The sequence below is a fragment of the Sus scrofa genome, chromosome 2 (genome assembly GCF_000003025.6).
Source record: "Sus scrofa isolate TJ Tabasco breed Duroc chromosome 2, Sscrofa11.1, whole genome shotgun sequence".
Classification (NCBI taxonomy): Eukaryota; Metazoa; Chordata; class Mammalia; order Artiodactyla; family Suidae; genus Sus; species Sus scrofa.
The window spans coordinates 6,429,808-6,445,984 of NC_010444.4; the positions used below are offsets into that span (position 1 = coordinate 6,429,808).

General features: G+C 57.0%; 3 protein-coding genes across 3 annotated transcripts; 2 read left to right on the forward strand and 1 right to left on the reverse strand.

The window, feature by feature from the left end:
- Window positions 351–6,366, forward strand: FOSL1 (FOS like 1, AP-1 transcription factor subunit). The gene is made up of 4 exons (XM_003122519.3): window positions 351–689; window positions 2,670–2,867; window positions 4,782–4,889; window positions 5,298–6,366. The coding sequence occupies exons 1-4, from the start codon at window positions 600–602 to the stop codon at window positions 5,715–5,717; spliced, it is 816 nt and encodes a 271-aa protein (XP_003122567.1). The 5' UTR covers window positions 351–599; the 3' UTR covers window positions 5,718–6,366.
- CCDC85B (coiled-coil domain containing 85B) lies at window positions 6,980–8,021 on the reverse strand. The gene has a single exon (XM_003122520.4). It carries the CDS (start codon window positions 7,828–7,830, stop codon window positions 7,222–7,224), a length of 609 nt encoding a protein of 202 aa, XP_003122568.1. The 5' UTR covers window positions 7,831–8,021; the 3' UTR covers window positions 6,980–7,221.
- Window positions 10,676–16,120, forward strand: FIBP (FGF1 intracellular binding protein). The gene is made up of 10 exons (NM_001244509.1): window positions 10,676–10,862; window positions 11,045–11,243; window positions 11,442–11,568; window positions 13,906–14,006; window positions 14,497–14,630; window positions 14,928–15,036; window positions 15,113–15,176; window positions 15,424–15,510; window positions 15,590–15,687; window positions 15,998–16,120. The coding sequence occupies exons 1-10, from the start codon at window positions 10,778–10,780 to the stop codon at window positions 16,065–16,067; spliced, it is 1,074 nt and encodes a 357-aa protein (NP_001231438.1). The 5' UTR covers window positions 10,676–10,777; the 3' UTR covers window positions 16,068–16,120.

Here is a 16,177-nt window from a genome sequence, read left to right on the forward strand (position 1 = left end):
TGATAATGATGATAATAATAATGCTATCACATTTGTAACCCATTTTACAGTTTCCAGACCCCTTTCATTCCAACCTCCCACGCGCGGCCAGGGCGCTGTGTGATTATTTCGTCCCATTTTACGGATGCAAACACTGAGGGCTCTGGGATCTGGTGGCGGGATCTAGGTCTGCGCAGGTGGAGGGCGAGGCGAGGCGGGGCGGGGCTGGGCGGGGCGCAGGTGCCTCCGTCGGCGGGGGAATCCTTCGCTCCACCTGGGCGCGGCGAGGAAATTGCACCATGTATGGGCAGCTACGTCAGAGGAGGCGGACCTGCCGCTGTCGCAGGGGGACGTCAAGTCCGCCCTTTTTCCCCACCAAAAAGCGGCTAGCCGGCTGTAGGAGGCGACGAAAAGTTCAGGGCGGACTGGCAAAAGGCGGTGCGATTGCAGAGGTGGAGCCCCGAGGTGACCAGCGCCGCTGAGGAACGCCCCCCCCCGCCCCAGTGGAAGTGGTTCAGCCCGAGGACTTTTCATTCATAAAAAGAAAAGACTCCGCGAGGAGCGAGTGAGTCAGAACCAGAGCCGCCGACACGGACCCCACAGAGCAGCCAGCCCAGGGCATGTTCCGAGACTTCGGGGAACCGGGACCGAGCTCCGGGGCCGGAGGTGCGTACGGCGGCCCGGCGCAGCCCCCGGTGACAGGCCAGCAGGTGAGAGGAACCCTACGCCCAGTGTCCCCAGGTGGACAGCGCCTGAGACGGTGCGGGCCGCTCCAGCACAATCCGGACCGGGGCCGGGAACCGCAGGAGGGAGTGGGGCTCGGAGGGGTGGCAGCGGATCCTGCCCATTCTCGGTTGTCCAAGGGCTCTTTTCCCCCCACAGCCCAGTGGGACGCGCGCGGCGGGGGGGGGAACGAAGATCTGCGAACGTCCCCTCTGTGGCTCGCGCTCTTTCCCCCTCTCTCTGCGGTCTCTCCGTCCCTCCGTCTCTGTTACCGTCTTTCCTTCCTCCTGTCCACCGCCGATTTCTTTGTCCCATCTGCGTCCGAAGGGGACCCCTTGTCCGGGATGAGTTCTAGTCCCGGCAGAATCAAAGAGAACTAAATTCCAAGAGCCGGAGTCTGAGCTGCGGCCGAGATGTCCCCTCGCACAGAGAGGATCTACCGGCGGGCTGGACCCGGCAGACTGGGAATCCTGGGCGGTCTGTCTGTGATCATCCCGGCGCCCGCCCGTTTGTCTGTCCCTCCCCATCCCGTCGCCAGATCCTTATCATCATCTCGGCGCAGTGGAGCCTGGTGGGCTCCGGGAGACCGGCTCTTGACCCTTTTACGGGATGCGTCCGGCAGAGACCGTGAGGTGCAGGGAGACGTGCGCGGGGTCAGGCTGCGGGCAAGTCCCGCGCCCCCGGCTCTCGGCACCAAACGGCGCCCGCTGCCGGCAGGGGGGAACCTGGGAGGCTGCAGGTGCCCATTTCCTGTCGAGGGGCCGTGAGCACGTGTCGCTAGGGGAGGGAAGGAGCGGCGTCCGTTCCGCCGAGTCACGGCAGCCGAGTCACGGTGGCTGACTCACGCGGGGCGCCCCTCCCTTCCTGGCCCGGAGGGGCCCGGGCCTGGACAACCTCGGGAGCTGGAGATGCCGCCGGCGGTACCTTGGCCCGAAACTGGGGTCACTGGGCCATTGGGCCCGCAGCACTAAGCCGGGGACACTGCTGTCCTGACTTGTCTGGGCTTGTGGGGCGCTTCCCGGACGACTGGGCGCCCACACCCAGGGCTTGAATCTAGTTCTTTTTCCAAACAGTAAGCCCCCATCTCAACCCATTCCTCACGTTTCTGGCTGGAAGGGAATTGTGGCAGGTGATACCTGGAGCACATACTGTGCAGCTCTGCCTGGTGCCGGGCAGTTTCCGCCTCATTTATCTTAACTCCTAGAATCTAAGACCCCACTGATACTAAAACCCATCATTATTTTGTAGCACAAAAATTGTTTTCAAGTTGCCAATTGAACTATGAGAGCTGCTATTCAGGGCCACTAAAGGGTACTTCTTAGCATCATTGAAATGCTGTAATCCCTCCCTGTGACAATATTAAAAACGAGGAGACTGAGGCACACTGAGATTAAATAATTTGCCCAGAGAGCCAGTAAATGGCTGAGTTAAGATCAAAGCCGGGATAGCCTGAACCCAGAGCAGTGGTCCTTGTCCACACTTACCAGGCTCTCTCACACACATCCTCTCACCTGATTCTCACAATCACCCTTGAAGCCAGAAGCTGTCACTCTCCTCTTCATGCTGATGAGACTCAGGCTGCGTGCAAGAGTGGGCAAGGGCCTGGCTTCCTGGGCACAAACCTGCTTCCCACTTACTGGCTGTGCGTCTATGGAGAACTGTTTTCCTGTCTGAAAATGAAGATACTGTTGTGTAAATTATATGAGTCAGGATTAGCAAAGTCGTTGGGCCAGTGCCTGGAATTCACACTTTCTTAGCTCCGATGGGAGAAATGGAGGCCCCAGAGGTTGTGTGACCTGCCTAAAGTCACACAGTTCATAAGCAGGGATGCCTGCCAAGCTGCGCCCTCTCTGGTCTCTCAGAACCAGCAGCTGCCTTGAGGGTGGGCAGCAGTGTGACTTCTGTCCCCTGGAAGCCCCTCCGTCCCTACAGACCTCATCCCTAGTCCTCTGTGTCTTATCCCTCAGAAGTTCCACCTCGTGCCAAGCATCAACGCTGTGAGTGGCAGCCAGGAGCTGCAGTGGATGGTACAGCCTCACTTCCTGGGACCCAGCAGCTACCCCAGGCCTCTGGCGTACCCCCAGTACAGTCCCCCACAACCCCGGCCGGGAGTCATCCGGGCTCTGGGGCCAACTCCGGCAGTGCGTCGCCGGCACTGTGAACAGGTAAGGAGCAGAGGCATTTGCACAGGTTCCTGTGCCCGCAGGGCTGCTGAGGTGAAAAAGATAAGCTCTTGCTGAAAAGCAGAACACAGGCTTAGAAGGAGGGTGGGGAGAATAGGTCCACTGGTGACTACTGGCCAAGGCAGAAAGTGATAAGAGCCCCTGGGGAGACCCAGAAGGCAAAGTGGTCACTGGTGGATCAGGGAAAACTTCCTGGAGGTGGAGGCATATTAGCTGAGAAATATAGGTGGGATTTGCATAGAGAGATTTGCATGTCCCTTCCAGGTAGAGGGGATGGCAGGAGCAGGAATGGAGGTGGAGGAGTTCCCGTCATGGCGCAGCGGAAACAAATCCGACTAGTATCCATGAGGATGAGGGTTCAATTCCTGGCCTCACCCAGTGGGTCAGGGATCCAGCATTGCTGTGGCTGTGGTGTAGGCTGGCAGCTGCAGTTCAAATTCACCCCCTAGCCTGGGAACCACCATATGCCACAGGTGTGGCCCTGAAGCACCAAAAAAAAAAAAAAAAAAAAAAGGCTTGGAGGTGGAAGGGAGAATGTATAAGATGGAAAGTCGTGTGGACAGTGGAGGGTGGCCTGAGCTGTCTGTGGAGCTGGGGAGAGAAGGGGAAGGAGAGAGTTCCCTTCAGCTACTCTCTGGGGTACGGTTTCCCTGTCTCATTTGATCCTCGCAAAAACCCTCTTGGGAATGGACGCTGGCTTCCCCTTTTGACAGCCAAGGAAATGAAGGCACAGAGAGGTGGTCACTTGCCTAAGATCTCAGAAGCAGTGAGTGATGAGACCGGTCTGTCCAATTCTAAGATCATATCTTCACCATCAAACCTCTCTGTCTCACCCGAAGCTAAGAGAAGGCTTGAGGCTGAGAGACCTGGGACCTCTTGCCTCCCCAGCCAGGGTTCCTGCCTGCACACTGCTAATAAAGTCCTTACCAGAATAAACAAGAGCTAGAGGGTCGTTATGGGAGTGGCTCCTCTCGCCTCTCCCCGGGGGCCTTTTGGTATATGAGGCTGTAGTGGGGTGAGGGCTGCACATTAAAGAGCTGGCTCTGCCTGCAACAGGGGAGAGGATGGAGAGGAGGTCAGGATCCTAAGAAAGATGTGCAACGGGTCAGGGGAGGCTTACCCAGAACCAGAATGGCTTGCCTTTGTGACAACTGGAAGGGGGGACCAGAGGCAGGCTCCTGGACTTCCCTCCATGTCCAGAGGGTGGCCCTTTGATCCTGGGTAGTCCTAGACTGGGGCTGTGAGTGGGGTCCTTTAGGGGGAGGTGGTCTCCATTAGCTGATCTCTTCTAACAGAGTGAGTGCTTTTTAATTTCTGCTCTGGAATCACAAACAAGTTATGTGTCTTTCCTTGTATGAAAAGTTGGGTTAAGAATCTGTGTAAAGCACTTAGCTGGCACATAGTAGATTCCCAACATATAACTGTACTTAGCAGCTCTCATTAGCTCCTCCTAGTGCTTACACAGCCCTTGAGAAAGAGGAGACTTGGTTATCAAGAGACTGAAAAGAATGAAGGTCTTTTGAGAAGGAGTGGCCCGGTCCCAGAGGCTCAGAGGAGGAAAGGCCACTTCTGGCTGCGGAATGAAAGAAGGCTTCCAGGAAGGGGGAAGGGGGTGTGTGTGACTGGGTGGGCATCTTCATTGAGTCCTCGGAGAGGAGGGTTAAGGTTTGTGGAGCAACAGGGAAGGACATTCCCGAGAGGAATCATAGGAGGTAAAAACTGGGTGCGAGGAGGAAATGTGACTAGTCCAACCTTAGTAAAGCGGGGAACCGGATAGGGAGCGGTGGTCCCTAAAGGGCAGGTTCGGGTCGCCCCTGCACTACCTGCGCTCCGCCAGGGTCCTATCCCTGGGCCAGCGCACAGAGCCCGCACCTCACTGTTCTCTCTACCCCCCAGATCAGCCCCGAGGAGGAGGAACGCCGTCGAGTGAGGCGCGAGCGGAACAAGCTAGCCGCCGCCAAGTGCAGGAACCGAAGGAAAGAACTGACCGACTTCCTGCAGTCGGTGAGCACCGGCGAGTGAGGAGGGTGCCCAGGTCCCGACCCACCCAACCTCAGAGGCCCCTACGTTCCCAAGAGCCCCGCGGGGCTGCAGGGGGCACCGGCTTACGAGGTCCCCTCCCCCCAGCTCCCTGTCGGAGGGGCACTCTAACGAGGAAAAAGTGATTAAAAATTCGTTGCAGCGCGTCTCACTCTCAACAGAGTAGAGCTGGAGCTGAGCCGGACAACATCCTTAGAAGATGCCCCGGGCCTGATGGGAAACATGCCCATTTTCCTCCCGAGGGCTCATGGGAATTGTAGTCCAGATTCGCTGGAGACTCCCCACCCCCGCCCCAACCTCCCAACCACTAGCGCCGCGGGAGGCTCCGCGGTATTCAGCCCTCATCTTCTTGACTCTTCTGATCCTCCCCAGGAGACCGACAAACTGGAGGACGAGAAAGCCGGGCTGCAGCGAGAGATTGAGGAGCTGCAGAAGCAGAAGGAGCGCCTGGAGCTGGTGCTGGAAGCCCACCGGCCCATCTGCAAAATCCCAGAAGGGGCCAGGGAGAGCGACACCAGCGGCACAGGCGGTACCAGTGGCACCAGCAGCCCGCCAGACCCTTCCCGCCCTATGCCTTGTATCTCCCTTTCCCCTGGGCCTGTGCTTGAACCGGAAGCATTGCACACTCCCACGCTCATGACCACACCCTCCCTGACTCCTTTCACCCCCAGTCTGGTCTTCACCTACCCCAGCACCCCGGAGCCCTGTGCCTCAGCCCATCGTAGGAGTAGCAGCAGCAGTGGGGACCCCTCTTCTGACCCCCTTGGCTCCCCAACCCTCCTGGCCTTATGAGACACTCCGGCCCCCCTCCCTCCGGGTGCCACACTAACCAACATCTCCCTGCCCATTGGTACAGCTGGCCTGGACCATATCTTACATCCAACCCCATCAGGTTCTTCTCCATCCCTCCAGATGAGACTGAGCATATTTTGTAGAGCTAGCCTGGGGCACCAAAGCTGCCCACTTTTTCTCTAGGGCTGGCCTCTCTAGCACAATTTGCACAAAATCTGAGACAAAATATTTCCTGTTTGTTCAAGAAAAACTTGAGCAGCTCCCAAGAGACTTTGGAGATCCTCAGAGGTCCTCTGGAGTCCTGAACCCCTGCAGACCACCCCTACAGTCTTCATCACCCTCTTCCTATGATCCACCCAACCCTACCGCCAACAGATGATACTCCACCAGCCTAAAACACTAACTCACCCAGCCCCACTGCCAGCAGCACCAGGTTCCTGAACCAAGACTCTCTGCCAGCCCCTCATAAGTGGAAGGGGTCAGGAGGGTGCCAGAGGCTTCTGTGATGAGCTGTCCTGTGCCCCCAGCTCTGAGAAGACTTTAGCTCCAGGGAATCCAAGCATCCATAGCAAGAGCAGCTGCTATTTATTTTCCTAAAGAGAGTATTTTTATACAAACCTGCTAAAATGGAATAAAAGCCTTGAAGCTCTGGCCTGCTCTCATTGGACCCAGAGGCTAAAGGGAGAACCTTTGGAGCCAGAAGCCCTAGGCTCCCATCAGAGCTCCTCCAACTCACTATATGACCTTGGAGAAATTATTCACTATTTCGGGACCTCGATTTTCTTATCTGACAAATGAGGCTGCATCTGTTCTGCCTATCTCCAGGACTGAAAGGAGGAAGAGAAAAGCTGTGGGTTGCCAAGCCAAGAGGATTATCATCTTCCTCCTGGTGGGGGCCCGCAGTGCTCCTGCTGTGCCACAGGCTGCTAAGCCCCTTCCAGCCTCAGGGGAGGCCGGCTGAGTGGGTTTTAGGCCCCCAACACCTGCTTCCTGCCCCATTGTCTTGGACAGGAAGGAGCTGGGAAGGGAGCCGGAGCCACTTCAGGGGCCGGATCACAGCCTGTCTTGGAGCCTGATGGGGGTGGGGGGTGGGGGGTGGGCGGTGGTTTACCAGGGTCCCACATCCCGTCCCAGGATTGAGGTACTGGGGAGTCAGCCACCTTAGTTCTGCAGTCCCTCCGGATGGGAACGGTACCCCATCACCAAGTCCCCGCCCTCCTCCCAACGCCGGCGAGTCCCAAACAGACGCTGGCCGGGCCATGGGCTCTGCTTCCTTCTCAGTTTATTAGCCCCCACCCAGCCTCCAGCAAGTCCCTCCGCTCCAGCCTCCAGTCCCCTGCTGCCCCGCCAGCGAGAGCCAGGGGCCCTCCTCAGCGTCAGGGTTTTCTAAGTCCATGCAAGCGGCCCCTCGTGCGCAGCCGGGGCGGCGTTCGAGTCCCGAAGTTCACTGCAATCCCGGCGCTTGGGGACCAATCCTGGCGGGCGTCGGCGGGAAGCTGTACCCTCAATCATCTGGGGAACAGGCCAGAGGCAACTGATCGGGACTGCCCACGCTGCCAGTACTGGAGCTTCCATCGCCCAGGTCACGGGGACCGCACGGGGGCAAAGCCAGCTCGGGTGTTGGCGCAGCGCCTGAGCCCCCCGAGCCGCCGGGGCCGCCGCGGGGGCCCCACTCCTCGCCCAGCGCCAGGCAGAGCTCCTTAAGCGCCAGGTTCTCCCGCAGCAGCTCCTCCTGGCGGCCCTCCAGCTCCGCCAGCTTCTGCCAACAACCGCCTAGGTCCTCGCGCACGGCTCGGGATGCTTGGGTTCCGAAGAGCTGCCACTGGCGCGCGGCGCGCCGCCCGCGCTGGCGCTCCGAGTCCAGGAAGCAGCAGAGGTCGCGCAGCTCGCGGTTCTCAGCTTGTAGGCGCCGGTTAAGCTGCTTGAGCTCGCGGATCTCGCCCAGATGACCCTGTAGCTGCCGATTCACCTCCTGCATGAGGCGGCCGCGCTGCACCAGAGCCGCCAGGCGCGCCGCCTCCTCCCGCCGCAGGCGCCGCACCAGCTCCTCCTTGCCCAGAGCCGCCATCTCCTCATCCGTCAGCTCCTCCAGGCCGCCCGTCTCGGCCTCCATGGCTGCTCAGGCCTCTGGAGCATCGCCTGCCCGCCGCCGCGGCCCAGGAGCCCCACGACGAGCTCCGCGGCGCCGGGGTTCTAGCACCCGCTCGGCAGACGGTCTGTGGTTAAGCGAGCGTAGGATGCAGCAGTCGAGCGGGGGTGGGCACGCGGCGGGGCGCGCGCCGGGGCGGGGCCACATGACGTTAAGGAACGACAGCCAATCTGGGAAAGCCTCCTCGGAAAGGGGCGGGACCTGGGCGCCGGGGTGGGGGCGAGAGAGGGAGGGCGAGGGAGAGTGGACCGTTTTCGGACTGCGGAGTCCCCGACCCTCGTGCACCTTGGGTACCCGCGTCACCGACCTCTGTTCCAGTCAACCCTAAACTAGGCGCTTCGAACTTCCCAATTCCCAACATCCTCAGGCTCGAGCCTAGGCCTCTCGGCTCCTCCCGAGAACTAAGAATCGGATGGCGGGGGTGGGGGTGGGGGTTCCCACCCTCCTGCCCACCCGCCCCCGACGGAACCTAGACGGGCCGCCTTTCCATCCTTCCTAGCTTAGCTTGAGCTCGACAGTCTCGGCTCACTGAGTTTCGCTCCCAGTCCTCGGAACCCTAAATCCTAAGGTCCTGGCTCACCATCGGCCTACCCTCCCCCTCACGGAGTGTTCCTGCTCGGTGGGAGAGGCATACAAGGGATTCGTTTCTTCAGAAAACCTTTCTTTTTTTTCTTTTTTCAAAAAACCATTATTGTGTGTGAGATCCACGCAGAAATAAACTTAATCAAAATCCTATACTGTCCTCAAAGAGATCTTAATTTAGCAGAAGAGACAAGCTGTGCTAAATCCAAGAAGCAAATGGAGAAAGAGCATATTTTGAGGGACTGCCTTCCACCCGCAAAAGTTTTCCCAATAGAGGTGATATCTGAGGGACTCTAAAAGATGCATAGGGGAGTTCCCATCGTGGCGCAGTGGTTAACGAATCCGACAAGTAACCATGAGGTTTTGGGTTCAATCCCTGGCCTTGTTCAGTGGCTTAAGGATCCAGCATTGCCGTGAGCTGTGGTGTAGGTCGAAGTTTCGGCTTGGCTCGGATCCTGCATTGCTGTGGTTCTGGCCTAGGCGGTGGCTACAGCCCCGATTTGACCCCTAGCCTGAGAACCTCCACATGCCGATCAAAAAAAAAAAAAAAAAAAAAAGCATAGGACTGGAGTTCCTGTTGTGAGTCAGCGGTTCAAACCCAACTAGTATCTATGACGACATGGGTTCCATCCCTGACCCCTCTCAGTAAGTTAAGGATCTGGTGGTGAGTTGCGGTGACGGTCACAGACCCAGCTGGGATCTGGTGTGGCTGTGGCACAGGCTGGAGGCTGCAGCTCCAATTTGACCCTTAGCCTGAGAACTTCCATATGCCGCAGGTGCAGCCCTAAAAAAACAAAAAACAAAAAACAAAACAACAACAAAAAATAGGACTTTGGCAAGTAAGGAGAAAACTATTTCAGGGACAGGGAGTGGCACGATGAAAGTCACTGCGGGTGGGAAAGGGCCTAGCTGCTTTAACAACAATGAAAATAGCTTGATATACATCTTTTTAAAAAGGCAAGTGCTTAAGGAAAGTGGTAAGAGAGGGAGGAAGGCAACAAAGGTAGTCAGAAGCCAGATTCTTAAGGGCTTTCAGCATGAGGTTGGAGCGTGTGCACAGGCCAGTAAGGATTTAAGCAGAGGAGGAACATTTTAAAATATGCATTTATTAGAAAGGTTGTTTGAACTGCTGTGTGGGATGGACCATAGGGAGGAGATGTAGGCAGAGAGATTACTAAGAACACTGTGTCAATGGGCAAGGAGAGCTCTGCAGAAGGACTGGGCTGGGACAGTGCCAGCGGGGGGTGGAGCAGATAAAACAGATATTAGAAATATTCAGGAGGCAAATCAGCAGAACTGAATGTGGGGAGAGAGGAGTATGGGAGCTTTCTGCCATGAGAACAGGGTGGATGTTGGGGCTGTCACTGTGATAGGAACACAGGAAAGAAACAGATCAGGGAGTCCAACAGGTCTATCTGGCTTTTGAGGGGCCTCTGGGGGACCAGTGTGGCAAGAGTCACATAGAGGCGGTTCTCTGGATGTGCACCTCCAGGCAGAGCATTAAGCTGCAGAATAAGAGAGGGCATTAGTTTGTTGGGGCCAGGGTGGGGTGGATTAAAACCGTGGGAGCAGCTGCCCCATGCTCAAGAGAGGGGCTCACCCACAGGAGGGGTGGAGGGGCTGAGGGGCTCCCAGCAAGGGCCTGTGGAAGTCTGGCTAGAATTTTCTTTTTCTAGGGTGGCACCTGCAGCATTTGAAGTTCCCAGGCTAGGGATGGAATTGGAGCTGTAGCCGCCAGCCTATGCCATAGCAATGTGGTATGTGAGTCGCATCTGCGACCTCCACCACAGCTCTTGGCAACCCGGATCCTCAACCCACTGAGCGAGGCCAGGGTTAGAACCCGCATCCTCAGGGACAGTACTCAGGTTCTTAACCCGCTGAGCCACAACAGGAAGAAAATATTTAGGATAGAACCCCGCGAAACCCCTAAATTTAGGATACAGGTCAAAGTAGGGACGCCCCGAGGAGGCCAGAGAAAAAGCAGGAGCATGTGAGGGTGGAGGTTGCCGGGGCTGGGGACACTGACCGAAGGATTCGCCTCCGGACGCCCACCCGGCCGGGTGAGGTGGGGTGGAGCGGGGTGGGGACCCAGGAGCCTGATATTCCTCCTCCCACTGGGAGGAGGGGCTACCCCACCGTCACCGCCTTTGCCTGCTTCCTGGGGCTCCTGCTCGCAAGGGCTCTGTCCCGGAAGTGGTCCTTCTCCGGCTCCGGGTGCCCGGAGCCGAAAGTCGATGCTCCCGGAAGTGGCCCGGCGGCTGCGCGCCGGGCGCGGGCAGTGCTCGCTCCTGCTGGGGCGCTGCGGTGGCGCCCTCGTCCAGGCGTCGCTATGACCAGCGAGCTGGACATCTTCGTGGGGAACACGACCCTCATCGACGAGGACGTGTATCGCCTCTGGCTGGACGGTTATTCGGGTCGGTGGGGGGCCGTCTGGGGAGCCCGTCGGGCGGAGCGGTTGTTTTGGAGGGAGAGGGGGCCGAACCAGGACTAGGCTTCCAGTCCGACAGTGGGCAGAGGTCTGGGAGGGCGGGATACCTCGGGCTCGGGGCTGGAGTCTCTGGAGAGCCTCTGCCTGATGCTAGTGTTCACCCCCCAGTGAACGACGCGGTGGCCCTGCGGGTGCGCTCGGGAATCCTGGAGCAGACCGGCGCCACCGCGGCGGTGCTGCAGAGCGACACCATGGACCACTACCGCACTTTCCACATGCTCGAACGCCTGCTGCACGCACCGCCCAAGCTGCTGCACCAGCTCATCTTCCAGATCCCACCCTCTCGACAGGCACTGCTCATCGAGAGGTGCTCACTTGGAGGGATGGTGGGGACCTCAACCAGGCTGGCCATATACCCATTGTGCAGGCCAAAAAATGAGGCCCAGGGAGGCACAGGACTTATACTGGGAGAAAGTTGAGAGCAGAAGGGGCCAAACCCAGGTCCCGTCTTTCCTCTTATCCCTTCCCTTATGGAAAGTCGGTAGTTCCCTCTGACTCCTCACAGGTACTATGCCTTTGACGAGGCCTTTGTGCGGGAGGTGCTGGGCAAGAAGCTGTCCAAAGGCACCAAGAAGGACCTGGATGACATCAGCACCAAAACAGGCATCACCCTCAAGAGCTGCCGGAGACAGGTGGACACCACACCCATCTGCAGCCCTCCCCTTCACACCATCCCTTTGGTCACTGCCCCAGCTCTAGCTTCCTCCAGCACCTATGTGGCAGGGGTTTCTCATCTGCTCTCCTCCTCTCTTTTTGCCCTTTCCAAGCCATCCTCCACTCTTCAGCCAAAGGACCTTTCAGAAGCCCAGATCTGACCACAGCTTTCTCCTTCTCGTAACTTTCATTGGCTCCCACTCTCCCCTGGATAGCAGCCACGCTCTTTGGCCCTGACTTTCAGACTCTTCTGTCATTCTGTCCCTGCCGGTCTCTCTAGACTTAATGTTTCCTTTCTTTTGTTCATGCTGCTCTTACCTGAAAGGAGGTATTCTTGGGCATCTCTGCCCCCTTGAAATCCAAGGCAGGAGGTCACATGACACCTTCTCCACAAATCTTTATTTTTATTTAAAAAATTTTTTTTCTTTTTCATGCCGCAGGTGCAGCACTTGGAAGTTCCCAGGCTAGGGGCTGAATCAGAGCTGTAGCTGCCAGCCTACATCACAGCCACAGCAATGCAGGATCCGAGCAGCTTCTGTGATCCACACCACAGCTCACAGCAACACTGGATCCTTAACCCACTAAGCGAGGCCAGGGATCGCACCTGCATCCTCGTGGACTAGTTGGGTTCATTAGCACTGAGCCACAATGGAAACTCCAACATTTTTTTTTCTTTTTTTTTCTTTTTAGGGCCTCACTCATGGCATATGGAGGTTCCCAGGCTAGGGGTCTAATTGGAGCTACAGCTGCCAGCCTACACCATGGCAACACCAGATCCGAGCCACGTCTTCGACCTACACCACAGCTCAGGCAACACCACCAGATCTTTAACTGACTAAGGCCAGGAATTGAACACGCAACCTCATGGTTCCTAGTCAGATTCATTTCCACTGCGCCCCGATGGGAACTCCCCCCAATTTTTTTTTTTTTTTTTTTTTTTTTTTGGTCTTTTTGCTATTTCTTGGGCCGCTCCCGCGGCATATGGAGATTCCCAGGCTAGGGGTCCAATCGGAGCTGTAGCCACCGGCCTACGCCAGAGCCACAGCAACGCGGGATCCAAGCCGCGTCTGCAACCTACACCACAGCTCACGGCAATGCCGGATCGTTAACCCACTGAGCAAGGGCAGGGATCAAACCCGCAACCTCATGGTTCCTAGTCGGATTCATGAACCACTGCGCCACGACGGGAACTCCCCCAATTTTTTTTATTATAATTGATTTACAATGTCAATTTCTGCTGCACAGCAAAGTGACTCAGACATTTATATACATTCTTTTTTTCACATTATCCTCTACACAAGCCTTTCGGATGGTGCCAGGGAGAAGTAACCCTTCTCCTGGGCCTTCCATGTCTTTCCTCTCTCATTCCTGTGAGCTCCATGGGGCAGCCTGGTGTTGGCTCTTTTTTTTTTTTTTTTGAGTTCCTGGGACTTAGCCAGGAAGGTCAAGTCCAGCACAAACTTGTGAAGAACTAGAGAGCATGGTGCTAAAATAGGGGTGAGTTTAGAGATAAGAGTGAGTAAACATTTATCTGCGACAAGATGGCAAAAGCTAGTAAATACTTGTCGAATTGATAACAGGTATTAATAATTAACAGTTTGTTCAAAAAAAGAAAAGAGAGGGAACCAGTAAGTTAGGAGACATAACAATCAAATATAACAAGTACGTCTCTTTGGATCCTTGTTTGAACACCTCAGTTGTTAAGAAGAATATGTAAGGAGTTCCTGCTGTGGCACGGCAGGTTGAGGATCTGGCATTGTCTCTGCAGTGGTGCAGGTTCAATCCTGGGCCTGGTGCAGTGTGTTCAGGACCTGGCATTGCTGCAGCTGTGGCATAGATCACAGCTGCAGTATGGATTTGATCCCTGCCCTGGGAACTTCCATGTGCTGCAAGTGTGGCCAAAAAACCCCCGTAAGATATTTGGGGAAATGTGAACACACACTGGGTATTTAAAGATGTGAAGAGGTATTGTTACCGTTTATAGAAATGATATTGCAATTCGAGGTTTATAAAATTATTTTTTTAGGCATACATGTAAAACATTACAAATGAGGTGTTCCTTGGTGGCTCGGGGTTATGGGTCCGTCATTGTCACTGCCGTGGCTCAGGTTCGATCCTTGGCCTGAGACCTTCCACATGCCACAGGCACAGCCCCCCAAAATATATTACAGATGGAAAAAAAATAATGAAGGAATAGCATGCTGAGCCCGTGTCTGGAGACTGGGCAGGTGGATAGGTGATGGAGGGATGTTCTCGAGACGGTTTACTGGCTGAGCAACCTCTGAGCAGGGCTCCCTCCTTTAACTGCCCTGCAGTTTGACAACTTCAAGCGAGTCTTCAAGGTGGTGGAGGAAATGCGGGGCTCCCTGGTGGATAACATCCAGCAACACTTCCTCCTGTCCGACCGGCTGGCCAGGTGAGGGGCCAGGCGAGGAGCCAGCTGTCTCCCCCGACCTTCGGCACTCCTCCTCCTTTGCTCCCTGAGCCCGGACCACGTTCCCCACCCCAACCCACCTGACCTCCTGGCTGTGCTGAGGCAATGGTCGTTATCCCACTCCTGGTCTGTACTTTGGATCAGACTGGCCTGGGTTCCAATCCCAGCCCAGCCATCTACTGGCTGGGCTGTTGTGAGCTGCCATGCGCGAAGGCCATGATGGCACAGCCCCTGGGGCTTGGTAAGTTCTCAGTAAATGGCACCTGTTACCCTGTGGTCTCCTGCTGTGTCCCTTAGGAGACCTGGGCCAAAACCTCTTCTTTGCACGTGAGGAGGCCCAGAGAAAAGTGACCTGAAACACAGGACCCAGTGCATTAGGGTCGAGAGAGGCCAGAGCACTGATGCCCAGCCGATGTCAAAAGTGGGAGAAGGAATTTCAAGCCCTGATGGGCCCACTTTCCCCTCCCTGCAGGGACTATGCAGCCATCGTCTTCTTTGCCAACAATCGCTTTGAGACAGGAAAGAAAAAACTGCAGTATCTGAGCTTCGGGGACTTTGCCTTCTGTGCTGAGCTCATGATCCAGAACTGGACCCTCGGAGCCGTTGGTGAGGCCCCCCCGGCCCAGGTGCCTGGGCACCTCACCTTCTCAGGGCCTGGTTCCCCCCAGCACTTGGGCCTGCAGGCTCCTGTTCCCAGCAGCCTTTCTTCGTTAGGCCCTCCCCAACCCCCAGCAGACAAAGGGCCCACGGCTTCCCTGTGGCTTGGGGCCAGTCGCTCCGCCTCTGACAGTCCACTTGCTCATCTGTCTGTCTCAACAGTGCAATGAGGTGGGGGAGGGAGGCTGTCACAGGAGGGGGTTTTATCTCGCCCTTCCCCCAACTCCCTTCATGGGCCTCCGTTAGACTCCCAGGTGGATGACATGGACATGGACTTAGACAAGGAGTTTCTCCAGGACTTGAAGGAGCTCAAGGTGCTTGTGGCTGACAAGGACCTTCTGGACCTGCACAAGAGGTGACCCTAGGGGTCTGTGGGCAGGGACTGAAGCGGGGACCCAGGCGGTTCTGGGCTTGACCCTGTCTCCCTGCAGCCTGGTGTGCACTGCCCTCCGGGGAAAGCTCGGTGTCTTCTCTGAGATGGAAGCCAACTTCAAGGTCTGTGGCCCAATCCAGCCTCTGTCCCTTGAGCATCTTCAGCCTCCAGAGCACTGTCCCTCCGGGCAACTCTGCTCTTGCCGAGCTTGACCGGCAGGTGGCGCTGCTGCTCCCTCTGCCTGCCTGGGAGGCGGGGGCCAGCGCTTAATTACGGGGGAGTTACTTGATTGAGGGAGGTGGATAGATTGGGGCTCAGCCCCCAGCCTCCGGGGCAGAGGGCAGAATTCCCAGGCTCCCTGCCCCACAGAACCTGTCCCGGGGGCTGGTGAATGTGGCCGCCAAGCTGACCCACAATAAGGATGTCCGAGACCTGTTTGTGGACCTCGTTGAAAAGGTGAGCGGTCCTGCCCTGTGCGCCCATCCTGGGCTGTCTCTGGGCTGTCCCAGTGCTTGATGTTACGCTGGACCCACAGTTTGTGGAGCCCTGCCGCTCCGACCACTGGCCGCTGAAAGACGTGCAGCTCTTCTTGAATCAGTATTCGGCGTCGGTCCACTCCTTGGACGGCTTCCGGTGAGAAACCCCAGGCCGCCCGTCCAGCTCGGCCTCACCCCCGCCGGCCCCCTGCTGGGGCCTGGGCCTCCCGCAGCCCCAGAGTTCCCTGTTCTGTCACCCCGGGGGCGGTGTCTCTCTGTTGCCCAGGGTCCCAGCTCCACCTTTTAGAAGCTGTGACCTGACCTTGGACAGGATCTTGACCCGCTTTGTGCCTGTTTCTTCCCACACGAGCTGGGGACAGTGACGATAAGGATCACAAGATGAACGCGTCCTGGCGAGCTGGGGCTGCAGTAAACCTCAGCCAATACTGTCGCCACTGTCATTGCAGGCACCAGGCCCTCTGGGACCGCTACATGGGCACCCTCCATGGCTGCCTCCTGCGTCTCTATCATGACTGAGGCCGCCTCCCACCGCCCTCCCTCACTGACAATAAAGTGGCCATGACTTTGAAGGAGGCTGTGAGTGGCTACACATGGGGCCCCGTGTGGGAGCGCGTGCACACGTCTGG